The following is a 15,600-nucleotide window of genomic DNA, read 5'->3' as shown; positions in this document are numbered from 1 at the left end:
AATTACTCCTGCCTCAGAGTATTCTGTCACTGCTCCTGTTCCCCAAAGCCTGATGAGCAACCTGTAAGAAATATATACATACAACTTACTGATGGAACAAACAGGGAAAGGGCTTCGGTGGGGGAAAGTCAAGTGCCTCCGAAAGCCAGAGATGAGCAGGAAAAAATGCATTGAAAAGGAGAGAAAAAGAATCCCTGCCCGGTTATGACCTAGAATGTGAGAAGCAGCAAAGGAAAGGAATAGCAAAAATCCTTCAGCCAGTTCCTAGACTTTCAGGTACATACCAAAGAGACCAAAGCATGCTGAGCACACCTGGGAATAATTCTGCCCTGGAACACGTGTCCGTGTCCAAACTTCCCTTTTTCATAAGGTCACGTGTCCTATTGGATTAGGACCTGTTACTGGGAAGTGTGCAGGTCCTTGATTCTTAGTCTTAGAGGAAAGAATTCAGCCAAGAGACCAATTAGTAAAGTAGGGAAATTAGTAAAGTAGGTAAAGTAGGGTTATTAAGGAAATAAAAGTAGCGTAGACTCCAGGAGAGGAGCAGGCTGACCCTGTGGAGAGCAGCCCCTGGGAGTTCTGTGTTGTGGTTTTTATACTGGACTGATTTAAGCTCCCACCTCTGTCTTAAGCCTCTCCCTTTGTCTTTGTGTATTTTCCCAGCTGTCTTAAGTCTCCACCTTTTCCCTGCCTAGTTCCCGCCCAGGTTTGTGGGACTTTCCCTTGCTGCTAGTTGATGTGCACACTCGGGCTCAGTGATCAATAGGAATCCCACCTAATGGCAGCATTGCTCATTACCACCACCCCCAAGAAGGTCGTATTGCGGTCAAATCTGTACTTACTGTGCGAGTGTATCTCTTAGGAATTAACCCCTTGCCCTGTTTCCCTCCTGATCAGCATGTAGCCAGCTACATTGTAACAGGTTAGCTGCAGAGGGAGCAATTACTGGGTGTCTTATGGGGTGTTTCAGGGTGCTCCCTCCTGCCTAGGTATTCCCTTCCCCTCTGCTCACACCTAGCATGTGTGTTTTGTGGGGGTCTCTGGGGCATGAGATTTTCCAGAGTTTCCTCCCCATCCACCTTTCCTGTTCATGTCTTACAATCTGCCCACTAACAGGCCACACCTCAGCTTGATCATTTGCAAAGACCCTATTTCCAGTTAAGGTCATATTCTAAGGTAATGGGGGTCAGGACTTCAACACAGGAATTCAGGTGGAAATGCAACTCGGCCCATAACAGACCCTAACTGTGCTCTTTCTCTCCTTTCAATGTAGATAAGTCCGCTGCGGCCCCAGAGACCGAAGAGCCAGGTGATCAACGTCATTGGAAGCGAAAGGCGCTTCTCAGTGTCCCCCTCGTCACCGTCCTCCCAGCAAACACCTCCTCCGGTTACACCAAGGGCCAAGCTCAGCTTCAGCATGCAGTCAAGTAAGTAGAAGAGTCCGCACATACGTATCGTGCTATAGCTCTGTGACTTCCCCTGGCTGAAGGCTCTGAGGTTAGAAGCGCTTCCTGCCTCCCTTTGCAGCAGAGGGTGGGAGTTCAGATAAACACCTGGCTTCCTGGGAGTGTCCCTTGGAGCAGGCTGTAGAGTCTGGACTTTCGCAAATCAAGCCAAAACTCAGACCCCAGGTCTCCAGCGCTGGAGGGGCAGAAAGTGCAGGGTTTGTCCCAAGGTCCATGTGGAGGGGACCTGTGAGGCACGTGGAACTGCCCCACTTCCTATCCCAGGACACAGAGCTGTAGGAGGCCGTGGGCCTGCTTGTATCTAGGACTGTGCACTGGAGAAGCACCTCCAGGCAGTTGGCAAAAGCTAAGGGGCACAGCTTATTTTTCTAGTTTTGACCAATGTTTAAATTACCCTAGAAGTTGCCACAAAACTAGTGGCTCCAAACGCAGAAATCTGTTCTCTGAAGGTTTTGGAGGCCAGAACTCTGAAATCAAGGAGGTAGCAAGCTGGTTCCCTCTGGTGGCTCCAAGGGAGAGCCTGTCCCAGGCTTCCCTCCACCTTCTGGTGGCTCCCAGCAGTCCCTAGCCCTCCTTGGCTGTGGCCACATCACTCCCCTCTCTGCCCCTGTCTTCACGTGGCCTCCTTCTCTGTGTCCTCTCCTCTTAGAAGGACAGCAGTCATTGGATACAGGGTCCACTGCAAATCCAGAATGATCTTACCTTGAGATCCTTCGCTGATTACATCTGCAAAGACCCTAAATCCAAATAAGACACATTCTGAGGTTCTGGGTGGCCCTAAGAGGTCTGCATTTTGGAAAGACTCTACTCAACTTACTGTAAGTGGTAGACAGCTTTTCACCACTGGATTCAGAGCCAGCAGAGAGGAGAAATCTTGGCAGGGAGAAGGTGCTGGGGGTGAGGATGGCAGCAGAACTGGGGAGCCCACTCTCCTTCCTTCCTGTGGCACAGAGAGGGGTCCCAGGCAGGAGAGCTCCATGCCCTGTGGCGAGGGTTGTGCAAGGCAGTGAGTGAGTGTCCTCTGCTCCTGATTTTCCTCTTGCTGAAAGGGGAGCAGTCATGATTTTGGAGACTGTCAGTGGGTGGGGAGGCTGGCTCCAGGAGTGGATGTGTGAGTTTACTTGAGTAGGCAGAGAGCTTTTTGGGCACTGGATATGTCTTTGGAGGGTGCATCTTCACATCCTTGCACTATTACTACATGATCTTTCTAAAAATGTGTTTAAAATCTATTTTAATATTGAAAACAGGCACCATCACTGCTGCTGCAGAAAACAATTTAGTGGTTCCTCCAAAGTTCAATGTAGAATAAACATGTAATATGAACCGGCAGTCCTGCTCCTAGGCCTGTACTCCAAAGAATTGAAGGCAGGGACTCAAACAGATACTTAATATTCGTAGCAGTATTTTTCACAAGAGCCAATAAGCAAACACAGGCCAAATGTCCATCAGCTGATGGCCAGATTAACAAAATGTACATCCAAAGAAATGTCCGTGCAATAGAATATTACCCAGCCGTAGAAAGGCGTGAAGGTCTGACACGTGCTGCAGCACGGACGAACCTCAGAACCATGATGCCAAGTGAAATAGATCAGTCGCAAAGGGACAAATATTGTATGACTCCACCTAAATGAAAGATCTAAGGCAAGTTCATAGAGACAGAAAGGCGTGGCTCAGGCCTGTAATCCCAGCACTTTGGGAGTCCAAGGCGGGTGGATCAGCTAAGGTCAGGAGTTCCAGACCAGCCAGTCAACATGATAAAACCCCGTCTCTACTGAAAATACAAAAATTAGCTGGGTGTGTTGGTGTGTACCTATAATCCCAGCTAATCAGGAGGCTGCGGCAGGAGAATCACTTGAACCTGGGAGGTGGAGGTTGCAGTGATCTGAGATCACACCACTGCACTCCAGCCTGGGCAACACAGCGAGACTCTATCTCAAAAAAAAGAAAAAAAAAAAAGAGAGTAGCGTAGAGGATACTAGGAGCTGGAGGAAAGTTACTGTTTAATGATTACAGAATTCCATTTGGGGTGATGGAAATGTTTCAGAAATACATCATGGTGATGGTTGTCCACCATGGCCGATGTGATTAATGCCACCAAATTGTCCCCTAAAAGATCGCTAAAATGGCAAATTTTATATCCTATATATCTTACCACAATAATAGCAAACAAATAGGCAGCAATCATGGAGACAGTCACCCACCGAAGGCTTATTTCCCTCAGCCCCATGGCAGAGCTGCCCTCTAAGCTGACACTGTGCCCTTCCTAGGATGCATCTTCCTAAAAAAGGATTTTTCATGAGACGGATCCTAGTGGAAAACTCCAAAAGAGACTCATCAGTAAAAATGTCAATTTTTCTCTCTTTAATATAAAAGAAAACAAATTATTTTTAAGAGTCTCAACAAGGGTTGAGAAAATATCCTGTCTTAATGATTATTCCTCCGTTTGAAAACGACTATTTTTTCCAGTTTACTTTAAAAATCAATTGTACTTCCCCTTGGCTTATTTAAAGCAACAGCCACAGTGACTGCTACAGCTAATAACTTCATTTCATACGACTGTGGATTTTTCTGTGGAAAGAGATTGGACGCTGGGTGGCTGGTCACCATGTTAGACTTTGCTTAGCAAATCTCTCCAGGTGATAACTGCAGGGGTGACTGTAGAGGCCTGGCTGGGCTTTGAAATCAGTAGCAGCAGCAGCGGAGGCAGTCCTGTGGCACCCAGCTGTTTAACTTCCACCAAGGCAGGGGGCCCGAGGGAGGGGGCCCGAGGCAGGACAGAAGAGGCCGTGGTGAACGTCACCCTTTCTACAGTGGCTGTATGCCTTGCTTCATGCTCCGGTTTTAGTTGTCATGTGATACTTGCTATTCTCTTTCTAGAACATTGCCACTGGGAGAGGGTCCCACCCTTTGTGTTCGCCCCCTCCCTGCCCTCATCTGCTCTGTTGACAAGCGTGCCTGCCTGTCTGGGAGGGAACGTGGAGCAGCTCCCTGAGCAATCAGGCTCCATGGGGAAGTTGGGCCGATTTTAAATAAATCCCGGTTTTCCAGGCTTGGAGCTGAATGGCATGACGGGGGCAGACGTGGCCGACGTCCCACCCCCTCTGCCTCTCAAAGGCAGCGTGGCAGATTACGGGAATTTGATGGAAAACCAGGACTTGCTGGGCTCGCCAACACCTCCACCTCCACCTCCACACCAGAGGGTAAGTCGGCAATCTGAAACATGGGCTTTCATTACTTCCCCTCCACAAAGTAGGACGAGTCCCTCATTCCAGATATTAGCAGGTTTACTTTGGGCTAGTGAGCACGTGAGGAAAACCATGTATGATGGGCCGGGTTTGATTTTGCAAAAGGTATCAAAGCAATAAGGACTCTGGTGAGTAAGATCTGTGGCTCTGTGTCATTATCAATAACTGCATCAAAAAGCACATTTTGATATCATGCCTCAGAAAGAGGAAGAGGATAGACATTCCAAGATTGTCATCGGTTATCACCACGGAGGTCATTCCACTGGAAATGCAATTCTAATGAAATTTTGATTTTTGAGAAGTAGCTTTTCTATCAAGAGGTCTGACTTTTTAAAGAGGTTGGCCGGTATCGCCCTGTATGGCAGGCACCTGTTGTACACCTGCTTGGCCCTGGAGAAGCTCATCTCCAAACATTCTCATCTCCAAACGTTCCTCCAGGCAGCCTCACCTGGTGCTGGGAGCTCCTGGGTATTGACAGGCACTCACCTTACAGAGACTGCAGAGGACAGCCAGGTTTGGCTCCTGGACAGTCACCCTCACTGTGCCCCCACCCCTGAGCGCCCTCCCCAGTGCTAGTTCGGGGGTGCTAGCTTGGCTTCCTCTGGCAGCACTGGCCTTTGTAAGCCTAAGCAACCCGCTGGAACCCTTCTTTGGTGTGAGTCCCTGAAGCTGGTACCTCCCAGCAACCGTTTTAGTCATTCTTCCCACCCGACGTGCCTGGTGCCGAACAGCCCCTGGGCCTGCCTGCCCGTGCAATGTTAGTCGGAGTCATAAAAAGCCATTGAAACAAGCATCTCAGTTACCAGTTGACGGTTCTAGAAACATTCTTTTCAGATCTACCCCGTTCCTCTCCTGGTTCTCAAGGATGCTGTCGGGCATCACTCAGCCCTGTGGGTCCCAGCCCCATCCTCTCGTGGCGGGCCCAGGCGTGTGCGGAGGGCAGCATGAGTGGGATGGAGGCGGGCCAGTGACTGACTCAGCTGCGGCGGGAACTTCTGCTTCCAGGCCTAGCCCTCCCCGGGCCATGTTATTCACAGCCTTTGACAATTAAATCAGTGTGGTCTGAAGAGTAAAATATCCCTCTTCATATCTGGACAGCTGGCCATATTTTTTTGCTATCCAGCCTCAGTAATTATATGGCTGCAAAACTCCTGTAGAACGTTGAAAACAGGAGACTGTTGGGTGGCTCTGTTTTTTTCATCATGGTGAGACATGGGTTTGTTTTTTTTTTTTCTTTAATAAACACTATAAATCCCACATGCTGTTTCTTTTCCTTTTTTTTATGGAGACTTGTTCCCGGCGTGTTCCACAAGATCATTACATCCCTTATGAGACGAGTGGAAGAGAGAGGGTGTTTGTGTACATCATACGTATTTCATCATTCCCTTTGGATCAGAAAACTAACAAGCAGTCATCTTTAATATCAAAGAGGCAGATTGCGCTTCCGAGACCCAAGTGCCATTTAAACAGGCTCCCTCTCCCTAGAGACGCCTTGATGAGGAACCGGTCCTGGAGGAGGCACCAGGTTCCCCTGTGAAGAGCGCTTTCTGGCAGGCTGGGATGGCTTGTTGCACCGCAGAAATGGAAGCCTGACCTTTCGCGGGCATTTCTAACTACTGTGAGAGCAAAACGAGGTTCGGGGGGTCTAGCAAGAATACTGGGTTGCTTGGAGTATTGTTTCCCTAACAGCTACGTTAATTGGTCACGTTTTCGTCTCTTTATTTTACTGGAAAGGCAAGAATGTTCCCCCTAGTCTCCCTACACTAGTAAACTGAAAATTCTAAACTCCCCCTAGTCTCCCTACACTAGTAAACTGAAAATTCTAAACTTAAGAATTAGGCCGGGCGCGGTGGCTCAAGCCTGTAATCCCAGCACTTTGGGAGGCTGAGACGGGCGGATCACAAGGTCAGGAGATCGAGACCATCCTGGCTAACACGGCGAAACCCCGTCTCTACTAAAAACACAAAAAATTAGCCGGGCGAGGTGGCGGCGCCTGTGGTCCCAGCTACTCGGGAGGCTGAGGCAGGAGAATGGCGGGAACCCGGGAGGCGGAGCTTGCAGTGAGCTGAGATCTGGCCACTGCACTCCAGCCTGGGCGACAGAGCGAGACTCCGTCTCAAAAAAAAAAAAAAAAAAAAAAGAATTACAGCCACTTCCTCGTCTTGTTACACATCAACTCTGGGGTAACATTTTATTGTCTCAATTTCTTGGATACGCCATTGTGGGTTACCGCTGCCACATATGGTTGATTAAGTAAGGGATAACATGGATTAGCTCTGTCTCAATTTATAAAGGGGGTGTGAATTCAATTAGATTGATGACCCAAGTGTCTTCCGTCTTTGTTTCTTGTTAATTTACTTGCAGCCTGAGCGCATGCTCAGGTGACATGCTGCTGGTTAGTATGTCATCATTAGGCGGAAGCGGCTGCATTTCCTGGGGTGCCTCCCTTTGCACAGGCCCTGAAAGCTGTTCTGGGATAATGATCATCCGTCTGCCATGATGGGGGTGTGATCAATATCCTCCTGTCACTCTCATTGATCAGCCTCAGGCTTGTGGGCAACTCTGTCTCTAGTTGTTGCCACTAAGCTGTCATTTCTTTCCAAACAGCTCTTCCCTTCAGTAATCTGAGCTATCATTTTGCTTGTTGGTGGTAAGCTTTTGACATGCCCATATTTGGCACAGAGGTCATCTGCAGTGCTGTGTTGGTATCAGGCTGTGTTAGTCTGGTCCTTGCCTGCTCCTCATTGGCCTATCAGTATGGCTTTCACATGTAAACAAGCAGTTTCATCAGACCTCAAAAGAGATGTCTCTTTTAACGGTTCTAACCAGCCTTAAAAAGACTTCATTGTTGTTTTACCTTCCTTAATATAAGGTCATATACTCATAGGATGTCTTTAACAGTTTTACTTTCCCACATGTATTCTGCTCTCTGTGTTAAGCACTCAGTCATTTTTGTATTTACTTGTCTGTGAATCAGGAGGAAATCTGGGCGATGAGTGAGAGACTCGACTACGTCACTGTCTATCCTTGAAAACCTCTTTTCTCACATTCAGCTAAATGCAAACCCACACTGAGAGGCTGTTAAAAATCCACCCTTACCCTTAAGTTAGATGATAGTGTTCTGTGCGTTCAGTCTGGTTCCTCTGCCTGTGGCATGCTCCCACCTACCCTGGTCTGTTCACTTCTTCATTCATTTCTTTGTTTACTCACCTGTTCATTTCTTCATTTATCCACTGACTCATGTATTCGCTCATTCATGTATTCACTCATTCATCCATTTTCCTATTTGATCGACCCATATTTCCAGAGCGTCTCCTGAACATCAGGTGTGTGTGATGGGCATGACGGTCCTAAAAGCAATAGGGTGCAGCTGCCCTCAGTCGTAACACTCCAGCCAGGCCCATCAGCAGGGGGTTTGCTATTATCTTCACATTGGAAATTAATGTTCTTTTTTGTGAATCTCAAGTGACCTATGCCCATGAGCTGAAGCCAGCCAACCAGCCACCTGTTTCTGTGAATAGTTTTCTTGGAACACAGCCACACCCCTTTCTGTACACACCGTCAATGCCCGCTTTTCGGCCACACCAGCGGTGTTCAGTGGCTGCAACAGAGACCGTGTGGCCTGCCGAAAAGCTGGAAATATTTACTGTCTAGCCCTTTCCAGGAAAAGCTTGCTAACCTTTGCCCGAAGCTCAGAAAGCAAAAGAAGTTCTCTCATCTCACCCCTGGAGAGTGCCTCTAAGGACTTGTTTATCCCTTAGACAGTAGATGGATAACTTGGTCGATAGCATCTAAATTTAAAAAGGCCACGCAAAGGGCAATGGTACCTCTCAGGGACCGAGCAGACGGTAGGAGAGTGCTCAGAGGCGTCCGAAAGGCCCAGGCCCAGGCCCATAGCAGCCCAGTCTTGAGCCTAGCAGACCTGGCAGCCCCGAGTCAGACAGTATGGAGCCCAACTCACGTGGAGAGGATGGTTCCGGCTGAGTGGCTGTGCCAGGTCAGACCCCACCTGGAGACGGCTTCTTTTCCGTCAGGACATCAGTAACGTAACGTCTTCCCCATCCTCATGTTTTCTAGCATCTGCCACCTCCACTGCCCAGCAAAACTCCGCCTCCTCCCCCTCCAAAGACAACTCGCAAGCAGACATCGGTGGACTCCGGGATCGTGCAGTGACGTCGCAAGGCCGTCTGGAAAGAGTGCGCTGCCCCTCCCCCGTCTCCATGTCCTCTCCTTCCGTGTCCCCTGAGTCTGCTGTTTACCTCATTGGGCCTGCGATGTTAACATTTCGTGCAATTGCTTTTCCGTCAGAGGAGTTCAGTTCTCACCATGGAGTGAGTGGCCTTTAGTGTCATGGAGCAAGGTGGGTCAGGGAGGTGGGTATGGGCCCGGGATGTGCCATTGTGGTTATCAGAGTTGGGGGCCTCTGAGAGAATCTGAGTCTTGCCCAAACATTCTCTCTTTTTGTGCCAAATGACTTGCATTTGCAAAGAGCTCAGTTGCCCTGAGCTCAGCCAAGTAGGAGAGGCTAGGCCTTTACTCTTGGGAAGTGGTGTAGTGATGATGTACAGGAATCCTCCTCACTGCCATGGGATGTTTTATCCAGCCCCTCCTTGTTCCGGCTGGTGGTGTGACTTCGTTGGTTGAGGTGTGTCTCCCGCCTGCATCAGACAATGAAGTTCAGCCCCTCCAGGGAAGCTCCTGATTTCCCCTGGCATAATTTAAAATAGGATATTTCTCAGCTACTGAACAGTTACTAATTTATGGGGTGGAAACAGCATTAAAAATACTGAATCAAATGGAAAAACAAGTGCATAGAGGAAGATAAATTTTCATTCTTTTCTGAAAAAGAATGTGTGCACCACAAGAGCTGGTTTTAATTGGGGGAACTGTTTTTGTCCTCATTCTGTACAGAAATTTGTATATATGACGGTTCTTAGAACTTGTTTTAATTTTTGTGGTCCTTCTGTTTATTATAATAGGCGTCCACAAATGATTCTCCATATGTGTTCTTAATTTTTAACTGCCGCAAGTGTTAAACAAACACACACACACACACACACACAAATTAAATTTTTTTTTCAGAACTCCAAAGTCCTGAAAATTTTGGTGGACAATGATTTTTAAAAAACTAACTTTGTATAACCTAATATTTGTATTCTCTCATCTATATTTTTTTATTCACTATAATCATGATACTCTTCTAATAGACTCAAAAGTTAATCATTGACAATGAAAAATAAAATGTTATTTTAAAACACTCATGGTGTCTGACATATTATGTTTGTATCCTTCATTGTAAAATACAGACGCTGCTGTTTCTATTGTGCTTTGTTAAAGTGCTTGGTGACACACATTAGTATATGCACCTCTTCCTCAAACGTTGTTTTTAATCCTCTCTGTTAATTGTGTCTGATCTGGAGCCCGGATGGGAAGTGCCCATGTCCCGTGCATGGCTGTATGTCCTGATAGACAGGAGCTGAGCCGAGCCCCAGCTGAGTGCTTTCCCATCACCAAACCCACAGGGCTCTCGGGCTGCAGATCACGTGGGCCTCTTTTCAGCTGCTAATTTAAGAGAGGGCTTTGGTTAGTGGGTGTGTGATTTAGCTGTAGAGGCCTGGACATGGAGAGCTTTCTCCAGGGCCTACCTGGCTGGATCTGGGGTGGCAAGAAACAAGGAAGGCAGAAGGTCCTCTTCTCAATGGACAGGGCTCTCACCTCTGCTCCTGCCAGACTTGTGGAAGCCATAAGGATGTGCCCCTCTGCCCGTCTAACCTGGCCTAGGAGGAGGCTGCTGTGGAGCCCAGGAAGCTGGGAGGCTCTTCTCCCACTCGGGTACTGTCCCCAGCGTATTCATGCTTGTAAATATCCGTTCCGCCCCCGAGAAACCGTAGGATTTTTCTCTTGAATGTGGGATTTTTCTCTTCACGAATCTTCACTGTTTCAACTGTGGCACCAAGATAAATATTCATCTTCTGTCGAGTGTGTGAGAAACCGAATATTATCCACAACCCTAGAAATTGTCAAATGGGCACACCCATGTAGGTTACCACGGAGAGCCCAGCCTGGGGACAGATTGTTTTTGGGCAGTCCATGCCCCACATTGTTTAAGCGGCCACCAGAAACGGAAAGAATAGGCCGGGCACGGTGGCTCACACCTGTAATCCCAGCACTTTGGGAGGCTGAGGCGGGTGGATCACCTGAGGTCAGGAGTTTGAGACCAGCCTGGCCAAAATGGTGAAACCCCGTCTCTACTAAAAATACAAAAATTAGCCCGGCATGCTGGCAAGCACCTACAATCCGGTAGGCTGAGGCAGGAGAATTGCTTGAACCTGAAAGGCAGAGGTTGCAGTAGCTGAGATTGTGCCATTGCACTGCAGCCTGAGTGACAAGAGTGAGACTCCATCTCCGTGTCCATCTATAAAAATAAAAAAATATAAATTTTATCTTTATAAATATAATTGTATTTATAAAAAATAAAAATTATAAAATGTATAAAATATAATTGTATTTATAAAAAAATAAAAACACAGAATAGTGCCTGGCCCTATGATAAATGATGGTTTTCTTGTGGAATGGTGTGTGGGCTCCTGCTCTTCCCCCATCTACTGGGTTAACCCTCGCACTGCACAACCCTGACTGGAATCCCCACCCCACAGCCCCCCAAGGACCTTATATGCCTCAGGGATCCCTAGAGCTGGGAGGTTTTGTTGAGAACACAGAACAGTTAGAGAAAGAAAAGTAAAGACAGCCAAAATGTTGCGGAAATGTCCTATTTATTAATACAAATTACAAATATGCTAATATATTCACCGATGAGGAAACTTCTCAAACGCTTCATGCGGATGCAGCATGTCCTCAGCTTGTCAATCAATGGATGGGCTGCAACACAGTAAGCAGAGGCAAACCGGCCTCCACGCACGGTGCCTGCTACATGCATTCCTTCTGGAAAGAGGCTCCAGGGGAAGGTTTGCCTCTGTACATGGAGGGACACATCCCTTCTACGCAGAAACCCTGTTTCTTAACCGGTTTTTTGTTTTTTTTTTTCACAATTACCTTTCAAGGAGCCTTTTTAGACATTTTTTCCCTCCATCACTCTCATGATGAAATTTTAATAGTACAGCCATACTGTATATCACTTAGACTACATACTGCATATCTATTATCTACTTTATGTATCCATATGCTTTTTTACATTAAAAAATGTTTGTTTGTTTCCCAAGTACTAGTTTTCAGGGGGTGATACTGCCTTTTTGCAAACGCATGCTCTAAAGCATGAATGGTGAGCTTCTTAGGTTCTACTTTTGCTTTGGTTTCCAGGATGCTCAAAGCCAAATTTTGCTCTCACACATGCAGTTACATTTTGGTTTTATTCTCCTGCCTTCCAAAAGCTTTCTGGACTATTAAAAATCCATCTTTACTTTTAACTACCTAGTTTCATATGTGCTTTAATAAAATCTTTATTCAAAGTAGTTAGTATATAAACTGTATTTTATAAATGGAAAAGTCTTTTTCTTACTTGAAAACCACACTTGGTGCTTAAAGATTGCTTCCTAGTATTTAAAGAAATTATTTTTTAATCAATTTTAAGATTATTCTTTCATGCAAAGATTTGATCATTTAAATTTCTTACAGATTTCGTTATCTTCTGCTCTGGATTCTTTTATGGTATTGCACTTTGTTTCATGTCCATGGAACTCTTTGTTAGTTTAATGGATTTTCGTTTTTGCTTTTTAATTCTATCTCTAATTACTTTTTAATATTTTACTCACTTTTTAAAGTCTGGGAACTTCTGCCACCACACTTTTTGGCAATCTGCCTTTTCAGAATTTTTTAAACATCTACTGTTTCATTGATGATGGCTCAAAAAAATAGGGAACCTGTAGGCCAATAAACCTTTGTACCCAAATAAGCTAGAATTGTCCTGCCCTGTTTATCTCCCACACACATGAGGAAACCTCTGCTCCTCCAGGTTGTACAGTGGCCTGAGTGCAGTGTCGCTAGCTGGAGAGGGAAGTGAGGACTCCCTGGATGTCTGATGCGTGGCAAAACTCCTGGGTTAGTTTCAGCCCTGGACAAAAGAGTTCTGATGTGGTCCTAAGTGTCCACCTGGCCAGACGGCAGTAGCCAGTTAATCAAAGCAACTGCAAGTCTTGCTATGAAGGTATTTTGTAGATGTGGTTTACATCTATAATCAGTTGACCTTACATAAAGGAGGTGACCCTTGATAATGTGGCTCATCCTCATCCAATGAGTTGAAGAGGCCTTAAGAGCAAAAACTAGAGTTTCCTGGAGAGGAAGGAATTCTGCCTCAAGACTGCAGCATCAACTCCACGCTGACTTCCTAGCCTGCTGGCCTGCCCTACAAATTTTGGACTTGTCAGCCCCTACAATGGCTGAGCCAATTCCTTAAATCTCTCTCTCTCTCTCTCTCTCTCTCTCTCTCTCTGTACACACACACACACGCTCTGACAAAGGGCAGACCATAGCAAACCTCCTCTCATAAGGTGGTATTTGGCAGAAACAGGTGACTGTAGGGATACCTGGAGTAGAATCCAAGAATCTAGAGACCCCCAAGCAAGCCACTTAGCCTCTCCAGTCATGAGTGTCTCTGGGTCACGTGATAATATCTGCTGCCACCTTGTCATGGTGTCTTGAGGCTGGAACGTCCAAGATGGCTTCCTTCACGGGCCTGGCGCACTGGTTCACTGCAACTGGCTGGGCATTCTCTCTCCTCTCTCTCTTTCCTTCTCCCCCTCCCTCCTTCCATCCCCCTTGGGTCGTCCTTCATTTTCCAGGGCTGTTTCATCTGTAGGAAGCTACTTTGCATGCTCAGGGTTTCCCTATTTAAATTCCAAACAGAATTTCTTTTTCCTGGTAAACCATCGTGAGCTTGCCACCATGACCTATTCTTCATCTCAGTCCGCCTTGGTCACGCTCTGCGGCTTCCCTGTGTTGCAGCCTCTCATGCTGAGCTCTTGGGTTAACCTGTCCTTGTTCCCCCGGCCCCCAGCAGGTGGCTTGGGAGCTGGTCCTGAGCCAGCCTCACCAGGCCTCCCATGCAGCTGTGCTGGCCTTTCCTTTTTTTGATGTGCTTTGTCTGCAATGTAGGACTCCGGAACTTGCCATGCAAACTCCAGTGACCATGCTGCCCTCCCGCCACTAGGAAGGGCTCCATGCCTTTGTCTAGCCCCAGAGCACTATCTCCTCATCTCCTTCCTGTCCCGTCACTTTGTTCAACCTTTGGCACCCAGGTTTAAGCTGTTGCTACTAATGAATGTTTCTTTTCACTTTGGGGAAGTGCTTAATTCCATCTCTTCTTTGGCTTCTAAATACCATTCTCCAATCAAACAAACCAAGGCTTCTTTAAGAAATGGCTGACTCTGGTCTGGGAATACAAGACAGCCTAGAACATTTTGTACCAGAATACAAGGAAGTGTTCAAGAAATAAGGGCCACACTTCAAAAAGACATTGGAGCCCACATGAATTGGCTTCTATGGGATGGCCCACATCTGGGACAATTTGAGCATCAAAATCAATGATGATAGTAACAAATTTTAAAGCCATTGAATGAAGTAGGACTTTTCTGTAAGTCCATGCTGATATAAATCAACAAAAAAATTGAATATTTAATGAAGAACAGGATACCTACATAGTTTCAAAGTGTCTTCCCACAAAACACTTATTAATTACAAAGGGAAAAACAATTTCATAGTGGAAAAGGCTGGCAGATACCACCTTAATCAAGAAATAAAAGAGGACATCATCAGTATGGGGACAAATTAAAATTACGTGCTCCCCCCACCACCACAGTACCAATGCTCTGGGAACACATCAGCTCTGCAATATTCCTACCAAAGATGCATAATCAGAATGAAATCACAAGAAAACATCAGCCAGACTTAAACTGGGAGGCAGTCTATGAAACCACCGACCCTTCATATATTATTCCATTTACATGAAATGTCCAGAAGAGGCAAACCCACAGAGCTAGGAGGTAGATTAGTGGTGGTCAGGTGCTGGGAGGAGTAACTGCCAACGGGCACAGGTTTTTTCCTTAGGATGATCAAAACGGTCTAAAATTAGATTATGGTGATAGTGCCCAACTATATGACACAACTAAACACCATGAATTGTACCTTTAAAGGGGGGAAGTTTATGATTATTGAATTATATCTTAATAAAGCTTTTTTTTTTTTTTTTTGAATGGCCTATAATCTTGGAAAGGGTCAAGGCCATGAATGACCTAGTCCTCACTACAGCGGACTAAAGAGATACGACAAGTAAATGCAACTTGTAATTTGGAACTAGATGTTCTCTACATTGGATGTATTGGGACAACTGGCAAACCTTGAATGGAGTCTGAGGATTGGACGACGGTGATCTATCAGTGTTCATTTCTTTACTTTGTTGGTTGTACTGTGGCTATGTAGGAGGATGTCATCATTTAAAAAGAAAGAACGCTGAGCCATTGGGGATAGTGCGGTACCAGGCAGGCAACTTACTTCCAACTTACTCTGGGGAGGGGGGCGGGAATGACCCATATTGTACTTGTGCAGAACGCCATTCCTTTTCCAGGCTAGAAATACTTTTTTCCCCAGGGAATAATGATATCATTTTCACTTGCTTCTCTGACAAAGCCTTTTGGTCATGCCTACATGCTGGATTTCGCAAAAACAGTTTACAGGCACATTGCCACCCTAACAGGAGGCAGAGACTCCTAACAGGAGGTAGCCACCTCTGTGCTTCTAGAACAATCAAGGCTCCACATGGAACCCAAAGGAGGGAAAAATGGGTCCCCATCTCAGGGGCGTTGGGCAGGCCACAGTAAGGGCAGTGTTTTCTTGTCTATACTAAATGTTTACAGAGTCCCTGCCAAGCCCAGCCCGGT

General features: G+C 46.4%; 1 protein-coding gene across 4 annotated transcripts in view; it reads left to right on the top strand.

The window, feature by feature from the left end:
- Positions 1-9,968, top strand: part of DOCK1 (dedicator of cytokinesis 1) — a 542,700-nt gene extending 532,732 nt beyond the window's left edge. For all 4 annotated transcript variants that reach the window (XM_017944437.3, XM_017944438.2, XM_017944436.3 and 1 more), the window contains exons 50-52: positions 1,274-1,427; positions 4,515-4,666; positions 8,789-9,968. In XM_017944437.3, the coding sequence (XP_017799926.1) occupies positions 1,274-1,427; positions 4,515-4,666; positions 8,789-8,884 (402 nt within the window). In that variant the 3' untranslated portion in view covers positions 8,885-9,968. The remainder of the gene's footprint in view (positions 1-1,273; positions 1,428-4,514; positions 4,667-8,788) is intronic.
- Positions 9,969-15,600: the final 5,632 nt, after the last annotated feature.

This window comes from Papio anubis, chromosome 11 (genome assembly GCF_008728515.1).
Source record: "Papio anubis isolate 15944 chromosome 11, Panubis1.0, whole genome shotgun sequence".
Classification (NCBI taxonomy): Eukaryota; Metazoa; Chordata; class Mammalia; order Primates; family Cercopithecidae; genus Papio; species Papio anubis.
The sequence above is the reverse complement of the archived record's forward strand: the minus strand, read 5'-3'. Positions and strand labels throughout refer to the sequence as shown.